Source organism: Gallinula chloropus, assembly GCF_964237585.1.
Source record: "Gallinula chloropus genome assembly, chromosome: 17".
Taxonomy (NCBI): Eukaryota; Metazoa; Chordata; class Aves; order Gruiformes; family Rallidae; genus Gallinula; species Gallinula chloropus.
In genome coordinates this window covers 6788874-6811261 of record NC_140102.1, presented here as the reverse complement: position 1 = coordinate 6811261, position 22388 = coordinate 6788874, and the positions used below count along the sequence as shown (strand labels likewise).

Below are 22388 nucleotides of genomic sequence, written 5' to 3'. Positions count from 1 at the left end.
CCCCCGCCTCCCCCCCCCCCCCGCCCTCCTTCCCCCTCCTCGCTCCCACCACGCCTCCCGAGCCGGGAAACGGGAAAGCGGCAACGCCAGGCGTGTCCTTGGCCTCTTTATTTGAGATAAAAGCCCGTGTCGGTTGCCAAAGAGGAGCTAAAACGTTGGTTAAAAAAAGGTGGTGGGGGTCAGGCAGTAAGGGTAAGGGGGTGTGGGGGCTCTCCTCCCGACTGGACCACAGGGCAAGGGTGCTGTGAGCAGCAGTGCAGGCATGGGCCTGGGGGATGCTGCACCAGCATCCCCAGGATGGAGTTACAGACCAGCAGAAGCAGCGGGTGTCCCACCTGGTAAGGGGTTCCCCAAAGTTATGCCACCCAACCTGCAGTCCCGGTGAGTGGCCAGTGAACCTGGCAGATGCTGGATGTGGCAGTGTGAGCTGCTGCGAGGCTTGGTGTGATGCCACTTCATGCTGTCCTGGGTTTGGCTGGGGTGGGGATAATACCTGCACTGCTGCAGGAAAATAATCCTCACTGCCCAGTCTGTTTCTGAGCAGGGATCCCACCTCCCAGCTCACTTCCCTGGTTATATCCAGAGCATGCCATTATATAGAGGGAACAGCTCTTGGCCAGGCCAGGTCAGCTGCCCTGGCTGTGGTCTCCCACTTCTCCTGCACCTGGCAGGGCCTGGGGAGCTGGAACGTCCTTGACTTAGTGTAGGCACTACAACTACCCAGCAACAGCTAAACCCATCAGTGTGTTATCTCACCCTAAGCCCAAATCCCAGCACCGTACCAGCTCTGAGAAAGAGAATTAACCGCACCCCAGCCGAACGCAGACACATGCTGAGCTGTCAGGCAGCCCCAGACGGTGGTCCCGGCTCCCCAGGTACGTTGTCCTGGCTCGGCACAGGGGCCAGCCCGTGCTGTGCCAGCAGCCCCTGCACCAGCGTGAGCTCCTGCTCCAGCTCCTGGGCGCTGCAGCCCAGCCCCGGCATGGCCGTGGCACCTTCCCCCAGCACCTGCAGTGCCTGTGCCGCCAGCCGGGCCCTCGCCAGCAGCACGGCCGTGGCTGTGTGCAGCTTGGCACAGCCCAGCGCCTTCATCCTCCGCCAGGCAGCAGCATCTGTGGGGAGAGAGAGGGTGGAGGAGTTGTGAGCACAGTGGGGACCCCAGGCAGAGCTGGCTCAGAGGACAAGGTCACCAGGGTACCTGTCCCAGGGGGGTTTGTGCTGTGCTCTACCTTGGCTCCAGTGGTGTTTGCAGTACCGCAGGTCGCACAGGATGCCAGGGCCCACAGCTGCCAGCCAGCGCAGAGCCGAGTCATGGAGCAGGTGGCTGCTGGGCACCTTCTTCAGGAGCTGCAGCAAGATGGGGAGCAGCTGCCACGCCAGGACGGCCGGCTCTGCAAAAACATTGGGCTCGTCCTCCTTGTACAGGCTGGTGGCTCTGGAGTGGGGAGAAAGCCAAATTAAGCCAAGGGCCACCCCCGAAGTCCCCCATGCTCCCTCATACCCAGCCCAGAGGTCTGGCAACTCACTTTCTGGCCTCTATCTCCTCCACAATGCCCCTGAGATCTAGGACCGGGAGATGCTGTACCAGCAAGTTGAAGGTTTCAGGGTGCTCCCCAAACTCTCTCAGGAGGAGCTGCAGGAGGGCCAGGAGCCCCACGTTGTCCTGCACAAAGACGCAGCCATCTCGGAGCGGTTCCCCAGGGTCCTGCTGCAGGAGGCTGGCGAAACCTGAGGCCTCGCGCCGAACTTCCCGCTCCTCGTCTTGCAGAAGGTGGATGCCCACGTTTATCAGCCTGAGGAAAGGGAAGCAAGGGGAAGGGAAGGTCCAGTGCTCCCCAGAGCATTCCCAGCCTGTCTGGGGAGGGGAGAAGGATGAGACCTCCCCGACAGGGCAATGCTTCCCCAAGGGACTTTTCTCCTGCATTGTGAAAGGCATGGCCCCCACCTGAGAGCATGCAGCTCCGGAGGGCAGGGTCTGCACAGGGAATGAGGGACCCAGCACTGCGGTTTGCTGCTCATAGGGGCCTGGCTGCTTCTAATTAGGTGCCACCCACCTGCAAGGGCTGGGGCATTGGTGATTTTTGAACGAGGGGGGTTTCCTTTAACAACATGGAATTTTTTGCAGGGCACATCTCCTTTCCAGAGCCAGTCATCCTGCAGCCCCCGGGGGCTGGGGGTGCAGGGAGCAGCGCTGCTCCCGCAAGCATGGCCATCGCAGGGGACGGACAGGCTGTGACCTACCGCAGAGCCACGGGGACAAGCGAGGGACAGGCTGCACGCAGGGATCGCCGCACCACATGGGCACCCGCCGTCTGCAGGGAGCGGGCAGCTGCCAGCCGCAGCACCTCGGACGTTACGGACCGGCTGCACTCCTCCAGCGCCGCACACCACCGCTCCACCAGCACGCTGTCCTTGTCCCCAAACCTGCTGGAGGCCAGGGAAGGAGAGGGAATTCAGGCACACCCTCCAACTCTATCTGAAGCACCAAAGGCCATCTGCTGCCCTGAGGTCGCAGGAACCAGGCGTAAAGCTGTGATTTATAGGTGGGAAGTCACAGGGCGCTCTTTCCAGTAAGGACTAAGGAAACATCTCAAGAGTCAGGCAGAGCCCCCAGCAGCAGCAGGGACCTACCAGCGGGCAAGCAGCAGGCTGGCAGCACACAGCGCCTGGAAGAGGAGGTCGGGGTCAGGACACTCAGCCTCCACCATGTGCAGCAGCATCTCCAGGCATGCTGCTGAGGAGCCCTGGAGCTTACAGGAAGCTTCCTGGGACCACAACAAAGGGTCTCTGTAAAGATGCAGCAAAGCCTCAAGGTACAGTCTCAGGAATTCTTTGTCCCTTCTCTCTTGCAGCACCGACCCCAAGCTCTCCTAGTCAACAACGGGAAGAAGGTACACAGTTAGTATCCCTGGCCCTGCAGGATGGTGCCCTCAGTGCAACCAGGTGGGCCCACCGCACCCATGCACCGTCTCATGCGGAGCTCTGTGCTGCTCAGTGAGCACCCAGGACCCTGCTGCAAGGTGCACTGGGGACACTCCGCATTACTTGGTGACTTCTGAGCCTCATCGTACCAACAACGTCAGACCGAGAGCCTTCTCCAGCTCCTCACACGTTCCTCCCTCCCCAGCGATCACCCAGCTCAGGATGGCAAGCTGGACATCTGGATTCGGCTGCTGGAGAAGCGAGCAGACGGTGCCGATCCGCTCGCCGCCAGCCAGCTGGGCTGCTGTGCTGCAGATGAAGCGGGCCATGGTTTGGTGGAGGATGGCTGAGCCCACCTGGAGGAAAACCAGGATACTCCTTCCAATGCTTGGCCTCACAGGGAAGGTGTGCCCCACATGCAGAGGGGGACCCACCTCCCACCACCCCCAGACGTGCTGCCAGGGAGGCCACAGCCATCATTTCCCTGGCAGGCGGTGGTACCTGCAGCTCGGCACATCCTGGCTTTGCCCCTGGCAGGAGGCTGCGCAGCTCAGTGCTGATGGCATCACAGAGGCTCTGGACAAAGCCAGGGCTAAAGGATGCAGGCAGGAGGGCGAGGACCTGGAGGAAGGCAGCGCGGACGAGTGGGCAGCGCTGGGCAGGGGTGAGCAGCCAGCCCCGTGCCTCCAGCTGCGAAGCCACAGGGTGCAGTGCCTCGGCCGACAGCCTGTGGGGACATGGGCAGCCTCACCACGGTGCCTGCACCACAGGGGCTGGGGTGGGGATTGAAAGAGGTTTGGAATAAGCTTACTCCCTGGCTCCCAAACCTTGCCTGGCTCAAACAACTTTTTACATTTGTTATTTTGGTAAGGATTTTAGTTTTAACTTCTTGCGTGGTGATTCAATGTTCTTTGTGGTGTTGTAAACAGACCACCATGACATACAGGGATTGGAGGAGAAATAAAGTAAGACATCAAGTAGAAACAGGTGAATATTTTTCAAAATCATTAAGATAGGAATAGTATAATTTGAGATTACAAAAGAATTTGTAAGGATAATGAAAAGGGGGGAATGATTCAGTGAAATATAATAATGCTGAATAGATTGATGTAGATGTAGCTTGAGACAATTAATATAACTTTGTGTGTTTTAAGAATATATGTGGTTTGGATTTTAGTAGAATATGGCTGTGCTGTGACTGTGGGAGCTGTTTCATGAAAGCAGCTACAAAACTTAGCCTTGAAGCTAGTGAAGATAGGGGAGTCATAAATAATGAGACTAATGACCAAGAGACAGAGTATATCTTGTTTTCAGTGAAAAGGAATGTGCTTTTGAGCTCAGATAACCACGGAGAAGAAAAGTGACATAAGACCACCAGAAGACCCCTGTGTCACTGAGCATGCTCTAGCTGGGAGGAGTTAATGTAAATGACTTCCTGGGAAATAATTTGCATAACCCTGCCTTTTCTTAGAAATTATAATGAATATGTATAGTTAATCTGTATAAACATGAGACATTTGGCTTTAATGGGCGCACACATTCAGAGAAGCGATCCCCTGTATGCCCAGTGCTGGATTAAGGATACCTGCTTAATAGTCACCAAGGCTAGTGAGTTTTGATTCTGGCTTTGCAAGGCATCACACTCACCCGTTGGTGCCCAGGGCAGGGGCCAGCAGTGCCCGCATCTGCAGCAGGAGCCCATGAACTGCATTGTGTGAGCGGACCTGTCCGGGCGCATCAGGGAGCTGCTGGGCCAGCTGCAGGAGGAGCTCACAGCGCTGGGGCGGTGGGACAACTGGCACCAGAGCCTTGGCGGCCATCGCTCGCACGGCGTAGATGGGGCTCCCTGCCAGCCCCAGCAGCGGCCGCAGGAAGCGAGCAGAGAGGCTGTGGAGCAGAAAGGGCACTGCACGGCGGTGCTGTGGCTGGAGTGAAACTTCCCAAGAGCCAGGGCCAGCCCCAGCACTGCAGGACCACCTCCTGCTGCCCCCTTACCTGTCAGGGCTGTCGGCTCCAGGCTGCAGCTGGGCCAGGAGGGTGAGGACGGCATGAAGTGTGGGGCGCAGGCGGTGCTCCCCCAGCACGGACCCGGTGGCTGTCCCCAGTTCACCCAGCAGCACGGCGCCCAGCTCGGGGTGCTGCCCAAGGAAGGCTTGCAGGCTCATCCCCTCTGCTGGGCAGCCCTCCCCACGGCTCCGCTGCTGGCCCAGCAGCCGGGACATGAGGGCACCTGTGGAGAGAGGGCAGTAAGCAGCATCAGGTCCCATCCACCACCTGCCTGACCACCCCCCCCTCCATCCCAGGCAGGCTCTGGACCCTGGGGGGTCTGTATCAGTCTGGCATCCATCCTGCTCCCTCGCCTGTCCCTCTCGGTACTCACTGAAGAGCTGGATGGCCGCGTTCCTCATGGCCCAGCATGGCGAGCCCAGGCCTCGCAGTGCCAGGGCCACCATCGGCGTGACATGCCGCAGCAGCGCGCTGCCCAGCCCTGTGCCACGGACCAGCGTCTGCAGCACGTGGAGGGCACACACCTGGGGAGAGCACACAGGGCTCAGCAGCGAAAGGAGAGGGGGCTCCGTGCAAAGGGATGATGGTGGGAAGAGACAGGGGAGCTGAGGGTGCCGGGGATGGGCAGCACAGTCAGGGATGTGGCTTTTGGCTCACCCTGAAGTCTCTCCACTAGCATGGCCTTGTGCTGGGGTACCCAGCACGGCTCCCTGTCCCCAAAACAGCTCCAGCAGCCAGGATCTCAGGACCTGCTGCACTCACCTGCGGGAGGTCGAGGGTCTGGTCCCAGTCCTGTGGCAGGGCAGTGGTGGCCAGAGCCAGCAGCGTCTGGACGCAGCGGGTCAGCAGTGGCCGTGCTTGTGTTGGGGCCTCCCCACTGGCGATGCAGAGGAAGAGCATGGGGAAGCCGGCAGCACGGCGTGTGATGGAGCTGCTCCGGGGCCCACCCAGTGCTTCTAAGCCCTGAGGAACAAAAAGCACCCAAGGTACAGATGGAAACCTGCTGCTGGAGCCTGCAGCTGCTCTGCAGGGAAGGGTCCCAGCTGCACCAAACCCCACCTGGCTACATGTGGGTGCTCAGCCCAGGGACAGGGGACACAGGGATGTGTCCCCAGGGCTCCCCGGGGCTTAGGGGGGAACATGGAACAGGGTGAGCATGGTACCTGCTCCAGCATGGTCTGCGGGATCGCCTGCAGCTCTGTGTCCGGGTGCTTCAGCAGAGCAGCACAGAACTTGGTGAAGCCCATGCTGCAGCCCTCCACCGCTCCCTAGGGCAGAGCAGTGTCAGGTCCCTGCACCCCAAAGGCTGCACCCGCCAGCCCCCCATGGCCCCCAGAAGCTTCTTTGCAAAGAAGGAGAAAGCAAAAGACATGATGGTGTGGGGATACAACACGATTTGGCACTGGGATCTCGGCTGGGAGCTTCCAGCTATGCTCACCCTCCCTGCACACCAGTGAGAGCCCCCAGCTGTTGGGCTGGGACAGGGACAGGACTGGGGGGGTGGACAAGGGGCTGAGCCACCCCAAGCACACGCTTACCCAGTGCCGGCACCGCAGCAGGATTTCCTGGAACACTCTTGCAGCTGTCTGCAGGGTGGGGAGCGGCAGGAGGGACCCCGATCCGGCAGGCAGCACCGGGGCCAGCAGCAGCTCAGCCAGGCCCCCCAAGAGCAGCCCTATCTCCTAGGAAGAAGCAGAAGGTCACCAGGACTGGGAGCAGGGCTGCCCCGCTCCTGTCCTGCCCCTGCAGCAGAAAAGCACAAGCAGGGGCTGCCACTGCCCCCCAGCATGGGCACTCTCAGTTGCCAGTGCCACCAGGCAGCATGGCTGCTGCCATGCCCGCCGCACAGCACAGCAGCTTCCTGGCCAGCTGCAAGGTGTGTGTGGTGGAGATGGACTTTTTCCAGGCTGGAAAGGCTGCAGAGAAGCTGGGATGGGGCTGCAAGCCTGGGAGCCTGGCTCTGCTGCAGCTGGAGCCTGTCAGTGCCGGGGAACCAGCTGCACTACATAAAGGCAGGCATGGAGGCAGCTGGGATCCCCTCCCAGGGAAGGGTGAGGATGCTCTGGGGTAAGGGCAGAGATTCCTCCTCATCCATCCCCATGGAGTGTGAATGCCTTAAGGAGGAGCTGAAGAACCAGCTGCTGGGGTGGGCTGGGTGGTGAATGCTGTGCCAGGCTGCCCCTCTCCCCAATGCCCACCTTCACTGATACCCAGCAGCAGGTCAGGATTAGACTGTGCTCCTCTGACAGCAAGACCGAGTCCTCCTCCTCTTCCTCCTGCCCCCGGCTCTTCCTGTGGGTGATGAGGGAGCCGATGGCATTCCCCATGTCTGCAAATGATGGGGCAGCAGCTGCAAAAGAGAGAAGCCCGGTCTGAGCAGGGCAGTGTGGTGCAGAGGAGAATGCTCTGGGGGGCTGAGGGGACCCACTGCCCTATTAGGGGTGCACACAAATGGCAGTGGCTCTTGTCCTGCAGTGTGTCCTGCCCAGGACCATGGCTGTGCTTTGCCCCACTGCTCTCCCCAAGCTGTTGCTGCGAGGGCTTCACCAGCCCCTGACCACCCAGCTGCTCCAGTCAGGTAAGCGCCTTCCTGTTGGACTTGATGATCTTAAAGGTCTTTTCCAAGCTAAGCAATTCCATTCTCTGCTTCTGTAAGGCTTTTGTCTCACTTCTGCCACAGCTGGGAGAGGGACCCAAAGGCAGGCACGCCTTCCCTGTGGGCTGGAGGGCTGCTGGGCCAAGGGCAGCTGTGATGGAGGTGCCAGTGGTGTGCCCAGGACTGGCCCTTCCCTGGGGACACACTCACCTTGCTCGTCAGTGCCGGGGTCTCGCTGGCTCTGCAGAGCACCCAGGAGGAAGGAGGTGATGTCTCTTGCTGTGGTCACGAGGCGGGTGAGGAGCTCCTGCCAGCTCTCTGCCAGCTCTGCTGCCCGCATGGAGGTGGCCACCTCTGGCACCTGGAGCAGGCAGCGCCGCAGGGCTGCGATGGCTCCTGAAAGACCACCCGTGTCTGGTCACGGCAGTGGCTGCTGTGACCCCACCTCTCCCCATAGGCCCGCAGCTGCAGGGCCTCGAGGCGATGTGCAGGTAGAGCAGTGATACAGGGAAACTGAGGCAAGGATGCAGCATCAGCGCTGATCTGTGGCCTCAGTCCTGCCTGCACGACTCCTGCCTGATGCAGGATCCTGGCAGGACACCAGCTGTGGAGCCGCTTGTGGCCCTGCTGGGCTGGGGACATACCGTGCATCGGCGCAGTGGCCGCTGCCTGCAGCAGGTCCTGGCACGCCGCAGCATACTGGGCTTGCAGCATGTGGAGAAGGTGCTGGGCGAAGCACAAGCCTCGGTTGGGCAGCAAAGGGGCTGCTGTGGCCTCCAAGGCCAGACTCTTCATGGTGCTGCTGTCTGACCTGGGGGAAGAGGCAGAGGCTGCTGTGAAGAGTCTTCTGCTTGACCTGCTGTGCGGCTCCTTCCTCCCCTAGCTGGGGCCCTGCACCCCGACCCTACTGAGCCCCGCACTGCAAGGCTGTTTCAGACCCATGCCATCGCTGCCTGAGGTGTGAGCACAGCCTCTGGCAAGATGCTTGTGCTGCTGATGCATTCATGGGTGCTGCTGTGCCGCTGTGGGAAGGGTGGGGGGAGCTCATACTTCTGCAGGATGGTTTTCATCAGCACGGCTCCAGCTTCAGCCTCCTGCACTCGTGGGCTGGCCAGTGCGTCCTGGGCCAGCTGGAAGAGATCCAGGGCAATGGGCTCGGGGAACGTGGGGGGGAAGTAGCGGATGAGTAGCTCCGAGGCCAAGTCTCTGATCTGCCAGGACAGGAGAGGTGAGGGGAACTGGGACATGAAGATGGAGGGGAAAGCCCACCACCCTTCTCTGAGCCTGCTCAGCATCACGGCAGGCAGCTTTACAACCATTAAGCCTCACCTCATTAGTGCTGTCCTGCAAGCAGCTCAGCAGTGCCAACAAATTGGGCTGGGAGAAGAAGTCCCAGCAGCCACTCTGCCTGGCATAGCTCAGCAGCATGGCCATGGTCCCTGCAAGGGGGACACAAGAACATGGGACAGGGATATGGGAGCACCCCTGCAACTGGGGGTGATGCTCTGGGTGGGCTGCCCGTACTCACGTGGGGGTTGGCCCTTCTTCCTGTCAGGACTCCAGGTGTCTGTGCAGGTCTCCAAGACTGTGGCCAGGAGCAGCAGAGCTGTCTTCTTCCTCTGGTAGTTGGAGCTTGGGCTGAGGGAGGTGATGCTGAGCTGCAGCAGCCACTCCACAAAGCCTGTGGGCAGAGAGGGATGCCAGGTTGGGTACTCACGCATGAATCCCCCGGGGCTGCAGTGGAGGTGCTGGGCCACCTGCCTCACCTACTGCCTGGGTGAGCTGCCCTGCTTCCTCCCTCGGCTCAGCACCTCGGGGCACCTTCCCTCGCAGTTGGGCCAGGGAGCTGTCCCGAAGCCGGACCAGCGCCTTCCTCACCGCTGCCTGCAGCAGCTGCCGGAACGAGGAGGAGTCGCAGTTGAGGTTGAGGGGCAGGAACTCCTGCAGAAGCTGCAGCTCGGTGCCCGAGAGGGGCTGGTTGGTGCTGGGGCTGCAGCAGAGCAGACCCAGCGCTGCCAGCCGAATGCCTTCCTCGCCAGCGCCCAGACAGCAGGAGAGCCGCTCCAGTGCCTCGCCCTGCAGCGGCAGAGCCCCTGCCACGCTCCTCTGCGCCCGCAGCAGCGAGACCCAAGCCCGGAGGGATGCTGTGTCCTGGCCACTGAACTCTGTGGCCAGCAGTGCCTGGGCAGTCGGGAGCTGGCGCAGGGTCCAGGTGAGGAGGTGGTTGGCAGCATTGCTCTGCAGGATGGGTAGGGGGGAGCGGAGTGCCTGGGAGAGCAGGGGCAGCCAGCGCAGCGCCCATCGCTCTGCCAGAGCCGCCTCTGTGCCTCGCTGCCCATCCTGCCACTCCATGCGCTGCTGTCGCACCAGGGCCTTGTAGACTTCAGCAGCTGTGGGGCACAGGTTGTTGGTGGAAAGGCAGCTCAGGAGGTGCTGTGGCAGGTCCGAGTAGGCATCCAGCACCTGGGAGAAAGCCCGACACCTTCCTTGTAAGAGTCTCTTCCAATCTAAATGATTCTATGATCCCCTCCCCAGGTTAAAGGGTCTGTAGGGATCAGGTCTAGGTACAGGCCACGTTGATGACCCATGGTGCTGAGCACCTCTGGTACCCCATGCTGCCCTGGGGCAGATTTTGGTGAGCATCAAGTGGCAAAGCTTCCCTCCCCATGGGCAGGCCCTGGGTATGTGTTGCTGTTGCTGCAGCTCATTACCCCACCTGGGACACCATCCCTTGGGTGACACTGAAATGCCCCCGGCTGGAAGGCAGCCTGCCCACAGGGGAGGGTGACAGGCAGCGGAAGGAGGCTGTGCCACCCTGGCAACAGTGCTGGCCAGGAGTGAGCTTCCCTTGTACCTCCGTCCTCCCTACCTGCTGGCTGCCCACATAGGGGATGATGGCACACAGGGGCACGTATCTGGCTTTGATTTGCCATGGCATTGAGACCACCCTCTGCAGCATCTCTTGGTAGAGGGGTCTCTCCTGGTCCTGGAAGTGCTGGCATTCGAGGTGGTAGATCTCCAAGAGCAGTCGGAAGGAGCTATGGATGAACTCAGACACCCCTTCAACCTGTGGGGAGAAGCACAGCAAGCAGGATGGGTTAGGGTGGGCTCCTCCTGTCTGACTGCATGAGGAAAGTCTTTGCTTTCCTGTGGCAGTGCATTTCCAGCACCAGCTGGTAACTACAAGGTTAGGAGCTGGGGACATGAGGGTGGCAGAAGGTGAGCCAGCAGGCATGGACCAGCTGGGATGGCACCTAGGGGTGCTGCCCAGGGAGGGCAAAGCACTGGGATGCAGCCCCACAGAAGCCATGTGTGACAAGTACCCCAAAGCAGGGAGCCACAGGGAAAGGGGTTGTGTTTGGTCGAGCAGAAACAGGCAGGGATGTGTTACAGGCAAGGAAAGGGCTGTTTCTTGTTGCTGTGGTGTGGGCTTTCCACACCCCAGCCTTACCGGGGTCTCAGCGTTGTCCCACACCAGCTGGGTGAGCTGCTGGAGCAGCTGGGAGTCCTGGGCCAGGATGCGGGTCCCCGTCAGGTGCCAGAGGGCAGGCAGGCTCTGCCGCAGGCGCTGCAGCCACAGAGCACAGGCTGTGAAAGCAGAGAGCATCGCTGCAGCCCTTGCTCCGAGGCTCACCTGTGGCATAGCCAGTGTGGGCTGCCAGGCTGAAGGACCCTTTGCACAAGGGAAGCTGTTTCCCGTTGGGTACACAGAGCCCGAGGTCAGTGTACATCAGGCTGGAGTCAACATTAGTGGCGTTTCCAAACCAGCTGCCAAGATCCAGAAAAGCATCTTCCCAGGAGAAGATGAAGTGCCACAGGGTCCCCATGCACCATGAGGTGTGAAGGGTTCACTGCCCTCTGCCAGGGTCATCATCTCCTACCTTGGAAGCAGTAGTAGTGACAGTCCTTCTGCTCCTTGGTGAGGGCACACACAGCAGGAAAGACCACGTCCAGCAGCAGGCAGGCCTGTGGGGATACAGCAGCTCAGGGATCCACCCCAAGACAGCCAAGAACACTGCCTGGCTTTGCTTACAGCTGTGTGTTGCTAGGTTTTGCTCCCTGTTAGGAAGTCCTCAGCTCTCGAGGACTCAGGAGCTGCTGGAGATGGGCAGAGCTGGGGGTAGCACTTGGCCCAGGGTAACCCCAGGTTCATGCTGCAGAAGCATGGAGCAAGCGCTGCTGCTGCTTCACTTGTGTGGGGGCTACTTTTGGCACCTCCTGGCCTGCTGGCTGCCCAAGGGAGGGAAATCCCTGCTCAGGTGCATCTGGAAAAAGCAGGCTCCTGACCAGCGCACGGTGCTCAGAAGGATGCATGGAGCTGCTGGTCCTACATTCCCCGGGGATCCACACCTCCTGATGGTGGCTGCCAGACTTGCAGATGAGGCTCCCTGAACCCCCAGCCATTGGGGTGAGCTCTCCTACCTGGGGCATGAAGCTTTCCAGCTGGCAGCTGAGGATGTCTGTCTTGCAGCAGGTCAGCACACCTCTGGTGAGTACCAACTTCTCCAGCCCATCTGGCTCCAGGATGGGGGGTGCCTCCACTGCCAGCTCCCCAAACTTCAGCTCCCCGCCACCTGGTGGGAAATGGCTGCATCAGATGATGGAAAGATGACAAACCCAAATGCTGCTCCTGCCCTGGCCCATCACAGAGTGACCGTGGGAGGGGGCCAGTGGCAGCTGGGGCTCCCAGGCCCTGAAAGCAGGACACAGCAGCCACATCCAGTCTGCACTGCTGGTGAGCAGCACCAGCACTCAGCACCCAGATCACCACTGGTCCCTTGCACCCAAACACAGCTGTCCTTGCTGTCTCCTTCAGGAAAGGCTGACCCTGGCTCAGGATGGAGTAAGTACCTCGGTCGGGGAGCTGGAAGAGGGCCAGCATGGCGCTTGCCCCGTGTTCAGGCTGCGGGGCTGTGTTCACCAGCATGCTCAGGGCCGTGCCTGCCAGCAGCCGCGTGTCCTTGTTCAGGGCCTGGACTTGCAGGGGAGGCAAAGGCACAGCTCAGAACACCACTTAAAAACCAGATCCCACTTAAACTTCCCTCCATGCCCACGAAGGGTCTCTCAGACACCCGAGACTCTGCAGGCTCCTCTTGGAGAGGGCGATAAGGAAAGCACCTGGGGAAGGGCGGTATTGCTTTGCTCCCTGGGACAGGTAGCCCCATCCCTCCCCAGGACTGTACACACCTTCCCCCATGCCACCTCCAGCAGCAGCTCCAGGAGGCTCTGCAGGGCTTCACTCTTCCCTGCTGAGCTCCACACCAGGGGGGCCACTTCCTTGGGCAGCACCTGGAAGAGCTGGAGGCAGGCCTGGAGGAACAGGAAAGACAGGGGCCACAGGGATGGCTGTGAGCAGTCCTTACCTCCCAAAAAGCAGCCTCCTCGAGATCAGTGTGGTCCTTGGAGGGACTGATCCTTCCCCTCTCTTCCAAAGCTTGGCTCTTACCTTGACAGTGAGGTAGCCCCATGTGCTGCCAGGCGTGGGCTGGCTCTGCAGCACCCCGCGCAAGGTGGTGGCCAGGCGCTGCAGCAGTGGGGACAGGTTCTGCTGCCAGTGCTGTCGGCCCAGGCTGCTCTCCTCCATGAACATGCACACTGCAGGCAAGGGGACACCATCAGTTCCCAGCACCATGCCCACAGCCAGCCCTGCTCCTGGCTAAGCCAAGGGCTGTGCTGCCATTAAGGGGGTAAGAACAGGGCTGGGATGCAAGGGATGCTTTGGTTTATCCAGTTTCCAGTGCGCAGGTGGGTGGGTGGGCAGAGCCATTGGGTCCTGCTGGGATCTCTGCAGAGATCCCACAGATTGAGCTCATCCCTGCTCCCCCTCCCATGAGCACAGAGGACCCAGTCTGGGTGGGCAGGAGGCGTCCTGGTGGTGTGGGCTGGGATAAGTCCCCAGAGGGGAAGGAGCAGACTGACCTGACTGAAGGTCCCCAGCAGACAGCACCTGCAGGGGCAGAGGGACAGTTTGTGCCACAGATGGCTCAGTGCCTTGGGCAGGAGGGTCCTGCCTGAACTAAAAGGTCTCCCAGCAGTGAGCAAAGGGCTGGTGTGATGGGCAGCTACATGCTGCTGGCTGCCAGCAAGGGCAAATCTCCAGCACACTGGAAAGAGAAGCAAAGGAGCCCAGGCAGCCCAAACCAGGTTTCTGTCATGCGTGGGCTCCAGCCAAACCCCCCTGAAATCCAGTGCCCCTGCACAGCATCCGGGGTGCTCTCACCTCTCCCTGCAGCGTCAGGTGGGCCAGCAGCGCGCCCACCTCCTGGGCCAGCAGGGCTTCCTTCCCCACCGCCAGCTGGGTCACGATCTGCCGAGAGATGCTCTGAGTCAGCTGGTCTGCCCGGACCCCCCAGAGGTACCAGCTGCGATGCGCTTTAAGGGGAGCCCTGAGGTGCCATGGTGACCCCTTAGCCAGTAAGGACGCTCCGCACCAAGGCTGTGCCAGCGGCAGGCAGAGATGGGTGAGACCATCGCTTGTGCTTGTGGCTGAAGGGACAGCCCAGCCCGTGGTGCTACCAACCTGCTCCAGTTTCTGGAAAGAGCTGGAGCTGCCGGTTGCCTCCATCTGGAAAGCCAGGATGCAGCGGAGCAGGGGCTGTACCTCTGCCTCACCCAGGGCCTGCAGACTCTCGCTCAGTGTCTGCGACAGCAGTAGAGCTTCCTCCAGGTGCTTGTCCTTGCATCTTTTGGCAGTACTCCTGAAACGGGACGGGGATGGGGGCGAGGATAGCCTAGCCAGGTGGGGCTTGGGGTGGGGGACACCCCAGCTGGGGACTAGGGTAGGGCACCCCAGCTCAATGTGGATTGGAGTGAGGATGCCCCGACTTGATGTGGATTGGGGAGGGGTTCAGGTTGGAGCTTGGATTGCTCCTCTTTTGGAGCTGCACTTGGCATCACAGGTAGGGTAGACAACGGCAGGACAAGGGGGAATGGGTTAAAACTAAAGGAAGGAAGGTTTAGATTAGATATTAGGGGGAAGTTTTTTACAGAGACAGTGGTGAGGGGCTGGAACAGGCTGCCCAGAGAGGTGGTGGGTACCCCATCCCTGGGGGTGTTCAAGACCAGGTTGGATGGGTCCTGGGCAACCTTGTGTAGATCCAGGCTGGAGGTTGGTGGCCCTGCCTGCGGCAGGGGGGTTGGAACTGTGTGATCCTTGGGGTCCCTTCCAACCCATGCCATTCTGTGATCACGTGGGCTGGGGAGGAACCCTTCAAAGCACAGCCCAGCAAGCCCTCGTGCGGGGGTTAGGGGGTGGGGAGGGGACGGGCAGGACCCCAAAATCCTAAACCCTGCTGCTGCAGTGGGCTGGAAAGGGATGAGAGCAAGCAGGGGCTGGCTCTGTCCCTAGCGTGGGACCCCAGCTTCCCTTCCCGCGCCCCGGTACCCGCTCCCGTGGCTCCCCGGCGGGGGATTCCCGCGGAACCCGCGCCCGGGGGATGCTCTTACCCCGCAAACTGCCGCAGGCACCGCAGGCAGCGGAGCACCGGGTGGGCGATGCCCAGCGCCCCGTAGAAGGCGGCGCAGGCCCGCGCCTCCCGCTCCGCTCCCATGGCCGCCGCCGCCGCCACAACCATCGAGCTCGGCCGCGTTCCTGCCGGCTCAGCGGCCCCCCCTAGCGCTGCCCGACCCCCGGGCCAGCCGGGCAGGCTCCGGCGGGGATGGTGGATGCTCCTGGGAGCGCTGTTCGTGCTGAAGGCTGCTAGGGAATCACAGAATCATGGAATGGTCTGGGTCGGAAGGGACCCCAAGGATCACAGAGTTCCAACCCCCTGTCACAGTCAGGGACACCAACCTCCATGCCTGGATCTACACAAGGTTGCCCAGGGCCCCAACCAACCTGGCCTTGAACACCCCAGGGAAGGAGCACCCACCACCTCTCTGGGCAGCCTGTTCCAGCACCTCACCACTCTCTCTGTAAAGAGCTTCCCTCTAATATCTAATCTAAACCTTCCTTCTATTAGCTTCACTCCATCCCCCTTGTCCTGCCAGTGCCCTTTTAAAAAGTTGGTTCCCCTCCTGTTTCTCTGCTCCCTTCAGGAACTGGCAGGCTGCAATGAGGTCCCCCCGCAGTCTTCGCTTCTCTAGGCTGAGCGAGCCCAGCTCCCTCAGCTTCTCTTCATAGGGAAGGTGCTTCAGCCCTCTGAGCATCTTTGTGGCCTCCTCTGAACCCTCTCCAACAGTTCCACATCTTTCTTGTATTGTGGCTCATCTGGCCATTGCCCGGCTTCCCCTGCAGCCTGGATGCAGATTGCAAATCAGGGGTTAAAAGGGAACATCATCGGAAAGCTGTCTGCATAGCGGGTGGGGAGTGAGGGCACCCAGAAGGGCTGAAATCCAGGGAGCTGGTGCTCGCTGAGGAGCAGAGAGGGCATCAGGCAGGGTGAGATGGCTATAAGATCTCTGAAATACCAAATGAAATGCTTCAGGGTGAAACAGTTTGAGGAGGAGGAGGTCTGGTCCTCCACAGCCCTCCTGTGATACCACAGGCGCAGTGCCAGTCAGCCAGCATCCATCCCTGTTAGCCAGCATCACAATTAACTCTAGTAGCCAGCAGAAGGACTGTGCAGGATGGACTGGTCTCTGGGGAGAGAAACAGATTTATTAAGATGTGGGGAAGGGGTCACAGGACTGTGGCAGCACTTCAAACACTGTGCAGCTGTGTCTAGAAGGAGACATGCTGGGACTCCTTGGTCACAAACCCTGGGAGTGGAAACCTACTGATAAGAAGTGAAAAAGTACTGCAGGTGAGTTATGTGGGCACCAGACAGAAAAGGAGGAACTAGTCAGCCTTGAAAGAAGGAACAAAGCAATCTGTAAGGAACAAATACAAGATGTGTGCAAAAGGTTGTGCTACTAGGCTTAAGCTGCTTTTTGCTGACAATGTTCGTAAGTGCGTTCATAAGTGTTTCTAACCAACCAGCAAATAATGAATGTAGAATGGCTTTTGAGCACCAATGAACCGAAGGCACGTAGAGGCTTTGTAGAGTATAGAAACTTGTGATTTGATACCATAAATCAACATTTTGCTTGCATCAAACTGTGTCCCGTCTCGCAATCACGGCATTCAGACACTTGATACTCATTAGCATTGAAAGAATTGTTTCATCTGGGTTCTTTTTGTCACTCAGGGTGGGCTTGAACTATTGTAACAGGCATGATTTGGGGATGAACTGGATGACCTTTAAAGGTCCCTTCCAACCCAAACCATCCAGTGATTCTATGATTTCCGTGGTCTTGCTAAATACAGTTATAACTCCCGGCTAACACGTGCCACTGAACTTCACCCAGCAGCTCTCAAGAGAATGTTCCTGCCTGGTTTTGACCTTGAAGGATTGTTTTCCTGCTGGGTTGTTTCTCAAGGCAGCACCAGGGTGAGCAACAGGCATCGGCCGCTCAGGTACACCAGTGGCATGGGCAACCAGGGAGAGTGCAGCTGGGACAGGCCAGCGCCTGCACTGGGCAACTGGGAGGATGCTGAGGTGTGGGCAGGGCAGGGAGAGGGCCATTCTTTTCTGTTTCACCAGAGGAAAGATTTTCAAACCCTATAAATTCACTTTTGACAAGTGAACGGCTAAAGCAGATTAACCTTTTTGCTAATCCTCTATAATGGCTTTGGAATCTCTTTAACCAATAAGAAAATGATAAGAGCCTGTTTCTTTTCTTTTTATCTATATCTATATTGTCCTCCCTTGTCTGCATTTTTTTCCCTGTCTTGTTTTATTTTCCTTTCCTTTTCTAATATGAAATAGCCCAGCGATCCTATCTCCTGGAGGCTCAGTAAACAGAACATCAATAATCCCTTTCCTTTATTCCTCTCTGGTAACAGGGTGCAGAGAAGTGTCTGCCGATTGGGATTTGATTACCAGCAGCTATCAAAAGTCTCTTTGTAAGATCTGGGTCCTAAATCCCATAATTCTTTGATAAAAGAAGTATTACCAGTCCATTTTCTGAAGTGAAAGGTACGGGAGGAATGAAAGAAAGCAATCAGCGGAGATCCTAATAGGCTAAGTGCATGTGCAGTGGGAAGGCACGGACGGGCAGGGGAGGCCAGGGAAAGGCGTCCTTTGTTAAAGATGGGGAATGAGAATTAATCCGCTTCGGGCCTGGGATTATTACAGCCAAGAGCTGAAAGGGTCAGATCCTGCCCGCAGCATGTCCCAGTGCACCCGCCCTGCCGCCGCTCTGGACCAGCACAGTGTGGGGAGCAGAACCTGGCCCCGCACCCATCTCCTGTGTCGGTGTGTGGGTACACATATACAGGCTGGGAGTGGTGTGTGATGATCCCTGTGTCAGTGGATGCCCAGTGCCACTCCACAGCGCTGGCACCTTGGCAGGGCAGCAGTAAACATGCCCATACCGGGCGGCCACAAAGGTGTCTTCCTCTCAAACCTACAGCAAGTACATGAAGCCTCCTGGAGCCTGGATATGTGTTATGTTCCACCACTGGCATCGCTGAAGGAGAGGCAAATAAATGGATGGAACTAAAAATAGTGGTTTGATCTCAAGTGAGATTTTCTAGAGGTTTGAGTGTGATGGGTAGAGCAGCTATTGGCACCCCTTCCCTGGGAGAGCAGTAGGGTGAGGAAGGGCAGGCGGAGAGCAGTGCCAAGGACAAAAGAGGGGACGAGGGGCTCTCCTGGACACTGACTGATTTTTGTGCTTTGCCAGAGGGGCTGCTGAAGTTCAGCATGATGTCATGAGGTGCCATGAGGGCCTCTGATGCGTGGTGGTTTCACAGTGCTCACCTGTGTGTCTTGGGACCGGTATCTGCTCTCCCCTGCAAAGAAACACCAGGCAGGAGAGCGTTCCCTATGTGAACTCCTGAAGTCTTGCTACCCATCTGGGCTTAGACCACACTGAGGGCGAGAGAACTTAGCTTTGAACTTTGCAAAGCAACCTGAGCTCAACCCCAGGTTCTCTGTTTGAACCCCAGCTACTCATTTCAGTTATAACCCCAAGACAGAAGATGTCCTCTCTCCTCCCATGGACCACATCTGCCAGGCCTTGCTGTTTGCCCTCTGGAGAGTTGGTGCCAGGCATCCCCTCCCGTCCCGAGTCATCAGCCCCAGTCATAACCTCACCCCAGTCTCTCTTGCAGGACAGAAGTTGGGAGTGGGACTGCCAAAGTTTGGGAAGCCTGGCTGCCCATCTGCTTGCTGTGGCACCAAGGCTGCTCTCCTGCCCAAACTGCTGCACATGGAGGCAGCACTCCTCCCCTCCAGATGCTGAGCAGGGGCACAGCAGGGCCTGTGTGCCACTGAGCTACACCACAGCGGCTGTGAGCTCCAGTAATCTAATTTATTAAGGGCTTTGAATCCTTGCAAAGACTATGTTGGATACATGGCAAAGCGTCTGCGTTAGCACCATGATTAGGGCAGCAGGGGTGGGGGAAAGGGGAAGGAGGGAAAATACAATTTTTCTGCTTTCAGCAGAAAATAAATCAACTTTCAGAGAGAGTTCTGGCACAGCCAAAGGCTGTGCTATCATTAACAATGATTTTTTATTAAGCTGAACTCTCTTCTCTCTCATATTGTATGATATGACAGCTCTCTTTTGATGGGAAAGCTTTCATTTGGCCAGAGAAAGGGATAATTTGCTTCTTTTAAGGAGTTAATCCTCTGGTCCATTTCTGGGCTGGGAACAGCTATCCTCCCCCTTCCTTGGATCGGAGGCGGCAGCACAATGGAGATCATAACCACCTCAAATCTACACCCGAGATGGAGAAATCAGATTTCCTTCTCCAGTCATTTTTGTGGGATTAGCTAAATCTTAGATCCACACTAACCCTTTACAAAGCTGCCAAGATTAGTTAGAATTTATTTTATTCACAGGGGGGTTTACGGTTTTCTTTCCAAAGGGATTATATCTCTCTCTATATATATATATTTAGGGCGGCTTCAGCCATAAAGCAGCTAGGTTAGAGTGAGAAAAAGTGTGTGTGTGTGTGTGTGAAAGAAACACTTGGCTGCAGGAATGAGAGTCACTTGAAACACCAAGACAAAGCAGTGATTCTGGATGGTTTCACCAGTCCATTTTAAAAGCCAAGTAAGCCATCTCTTCCCTGCGAGACCCCTCTCCAGAGTTAGTGCAGCCTGAGCTGCCCGTTCCTGCGGCCACTGCTGCCAGCACGGGATGTCTTCGGAGTCAGCATCGGATGCTGATGCTGTCAGGAGAGGCCTCAAGAAGCCCTGTTCGTTCAGCATCGAGCACATCCTCTCCAGCCCAGTAGAGAAGAGCCCGCAGGTCCTGGTCCCGCTGTGCCTGCGGAGCATCTTGGACTGTGCACCCAAGGAGCTGTGTGAGCTGGAGGCCATCCCCTCCAGCTCCCTGCAGGAGGAAGAGGAGGAGGAGGAGGAGGAAGAGGAAGAGCTGGAAGGGACAAGCTGCAACTGCTGCTGCTGTTCTCACATGAGTGCCCGTTCCCGGCAGGACTTGCCGAGTTGGCTGGGTGAGTGTTTGGGTTTGTTTCAGGGCATGGGGCTCGTGGAGGGACTGGTGCCAGTGCCAGGTGGAGGGGGAAACCTGGGTGTTGTGTGACAATATAGTGTCTGTCCTTCCACCACGGTGGTCTTCTCAGACCCCAGATCCAGCGAGGGGCAGCAGGATCCATTCTCTGCTCCTAAGAATGGGCACTTTTGCCTGCGATGCTACCAGGTTTTAAAATCCCAGCAGGAGCTATTGCTGTCTATTAGTGTTTTATTGTAAAGCACTTGAGGGGCTGAGGTTTCTAGCTGTGGAAGTTCTCTGTGGGAAGGGGGCCCCATGGTCACACTGCCCATGCACAGAGCTGTGCCTTTGCTTCCTGACCACACCAGTCCCAGGGAACCTCTCTTGTCCTTTAAGGAAACAAGGTTTTGGCTACCTCACCTCTAACACCACCACGGTACCTCTCCCCAAGCAGATCCCCGGCTCCCCTGGCCCGTGCAGCTCTTCCACTCTGCAGTCAGGGTCTGCAAGAACCCCCAGCGGAGCCCGAGCCAACTGCAGACTTTCCACCAGATCCAGCGCCGGACACGCCGGCACCGCACCATATTCACTGAGGATCAGCTGCAGGCCCTGGAGACGCTCTTCCATCAGAACCAGTACCCAGACGTCATCACCCGCGAGCACCTGGCAAACCGCATTCACCTGAAGGAGGAGAGAGTAGAGGTGAGATCCTGCCACTCACTCACAGCAGGGTGGTTTGCTGCAACACCCCTGAGGACAGGGACCAGGGCATTGCACTGTCCTTTTCAGGAGCTGCAGGCCCAGGGACTCATTTTAAAAACCATTTGTAGCTATTTAACAAAACTAGGTTCAGCAGGGAGAGTGTAAAACTGGTCTGCTGGGCTGACTTGTTCTGGTACTTGGTCCTGAAAAGTCACTCAGTCTCTCCTAGATTCACCTACATGAACACACAGGCCTGCCCAGCTCTGCTCGTTCCCTGCACCAGTGTGCATTGCTTTATCTATGTGATCTGCATGACTTCTGGATTCGCCGTGGGGGGGTTTGGGGTGTGTGCCTCAGCTCCTTCGTGCCCTGTGCATGTATCAGGGCAGGGTTGCGGAGGGGTGTCACTGATTAATTTCTGGATCGAGCTTTTATAGCAGGAAATATCCTAAAGCTTATGTTGTACAGCCAGGGAGTGTAACTGCCTGCCCCCTCCAAGGGACACACGAAATGTCTAAGTTCTTCTTTTCTTCTTCTGCATTTTCTAGGTTTGGTTTAAAAACCGGCGGGCCAAGTGGCGGCATCAGAAGAGGGCGTCTGCTTCAGCACTGATCCTTCAGGGCACCAAGAAGCCCCCTGAGGAGAGCTGTTAGTGCTCACGGGCTGCGTTTCGGATGAGCGCCAAGCGCATCCATTGCCCATAGCTGACAGGTTCCCTAGGGCAGCAGCCCCAGGGGGGGCTGACGAAGTAAAGGGGAATCTCTGTGACTCCCAGAGGAGGGCAGGTAAAAGCAGACACGGTACTTCACACCCCAATTTCCCTTCCAAACCTAGTTGACGTGGCAGTAACCCACCAGGCATGCCCCTCAGAACCCCCCGCGAGGGGAGCGCTGTAGGAGCGTTGGGCGTGTGAGCTGCGGGAGGAGGGGGGGGGGGTCTCCCCGTCCGCCCTTTGCCCTGTCCGCGTAGTGTCTGCGCTCGTTTCCCCGCTGTACACTTGCAAAACGTTGTGTATCCGCAAAACACCCGGCGACCCCGTGTTTCCTGCTTTCAGCACCTCGGCGGCACCCAGAGCTGCTCCTGGGGCTCAGCTTACCGAGCGGCCGCCTTGTGCCCCGGCGAGGGGACGCGGGGCCGTCCCGGCAGCCCAAGGGAGAGGCGGCCCCGCGGCTGCGGCGAAGGGGTGGCCGGGCTGGGGGCTCCGCTAGCGCAGCGCTGTCCGTGCGCCCCGCGGCTGCGGAGCCCTCGCCCTGGAACGGGGCGCGGTGATGAACCGTCCCCGCCACCACCCAGGGGAGGGAGAGCCGGCGGCGGGGGCCCCGTGCCTGGCGGCGGGGGATGCTCCCAGCGGCGGCCGCACCCGCCCCGCCGCGGCCCTCGGGCATCCCGGCGGCGGTGCCCGCGCACCGAGGGGCCCCGAGGGCGGGTGGCGAAGGCCTCCCCGCCGCCTGCCCAGGCAGAAGCGGGCTGCGTCCCCGCGGCGCGACAGAGCCCAGTCCCTGCGACCGCCGCCCGCGCCGGGCCCGGGGTGCGCCGTTATCACGGAGCGGGACCGAGCGGGTCCTCCCTGACGGCAGGGGGCGCGCTACTCCCCGCGCCCCTCCTGGGCGGGGCGGCGGGTTCCGGGACGTTCCGGCTCGCGGCGTGACGTCACGGCGCGCGGCGTTCCCGACGGCGGCTGAGGGGGGTCAAGGCGCTCGCCGACCGCCTGCGC

At 58.9% G+C, this 22388-nt stretch overlaps 2 protein-coding genes across 2 annotated transcripts; one reads left to right on the top strand and one right to left on the bottom strand.

Moving 5' to 3' along the window:
- Positions 1-93: 93 nt before the first annotated feature.
- Positions 94-15075, bottom strand: LOC311197981 (tRNA (32-2'-O)-methyltransferase regulator THADA-like; the record flags this gene model as incomplete). Its single annotated transcript, XM_084271840.1, has 31 exons — positions 94-1112; positions 1230-1435; positions 1527-1793; positions 2242-2424; positions 2632-2870; positions 3072-3278; positions 3424-3649; positions 4570-4809; positions 4918-5152; positions 5303-5453; positions 5692-5892; positions 6093-6197; positions 6468-6611; positions 7128-7279; positions 7736-7921; positions 8170-8336; positions 8576-8736; positions 8855-8964; positions 9054-9206; positions 9292-9988; positions 10395-10592; positions 10977-11113; positions 11407-11491; positions 11948-12099; positions 12377-12497; positions 12713-12835; positions 12972-13120; positions 13445-13472; positions 13746-13832; positions 14046-14223; positions 14972-15075. The coding sequence occupies 31 exons, from the start codon at positions 15073-15075 to the stop codon at positions 841-843; spliced, it is 5664 nt and encodes a 1887-aa protein (XP_084127966.1). The 3' UTR covers positions 94-840.
- Positions 15076-19657: 4582 nt separating this feature from the next.
- Positions 19658-21327, top strand: GSC2 (goosecoid homeobox 2; the record flags this gene model as incomplete). Its single annotated transcript, XM_084272109.1, has 3 exons — positions 19658-19973; positions 20427-20674; positions 21223-21327. 3 exons carry the CDS (start codon positions 19658-19660, stop codon positions 21325-21327), a joined length of 669 nt encoding a protein of 222 aa, XP_084128235.1.
- Between the last annotated feature and the right edge of the window lie 1061 nt (positions 21328-22388).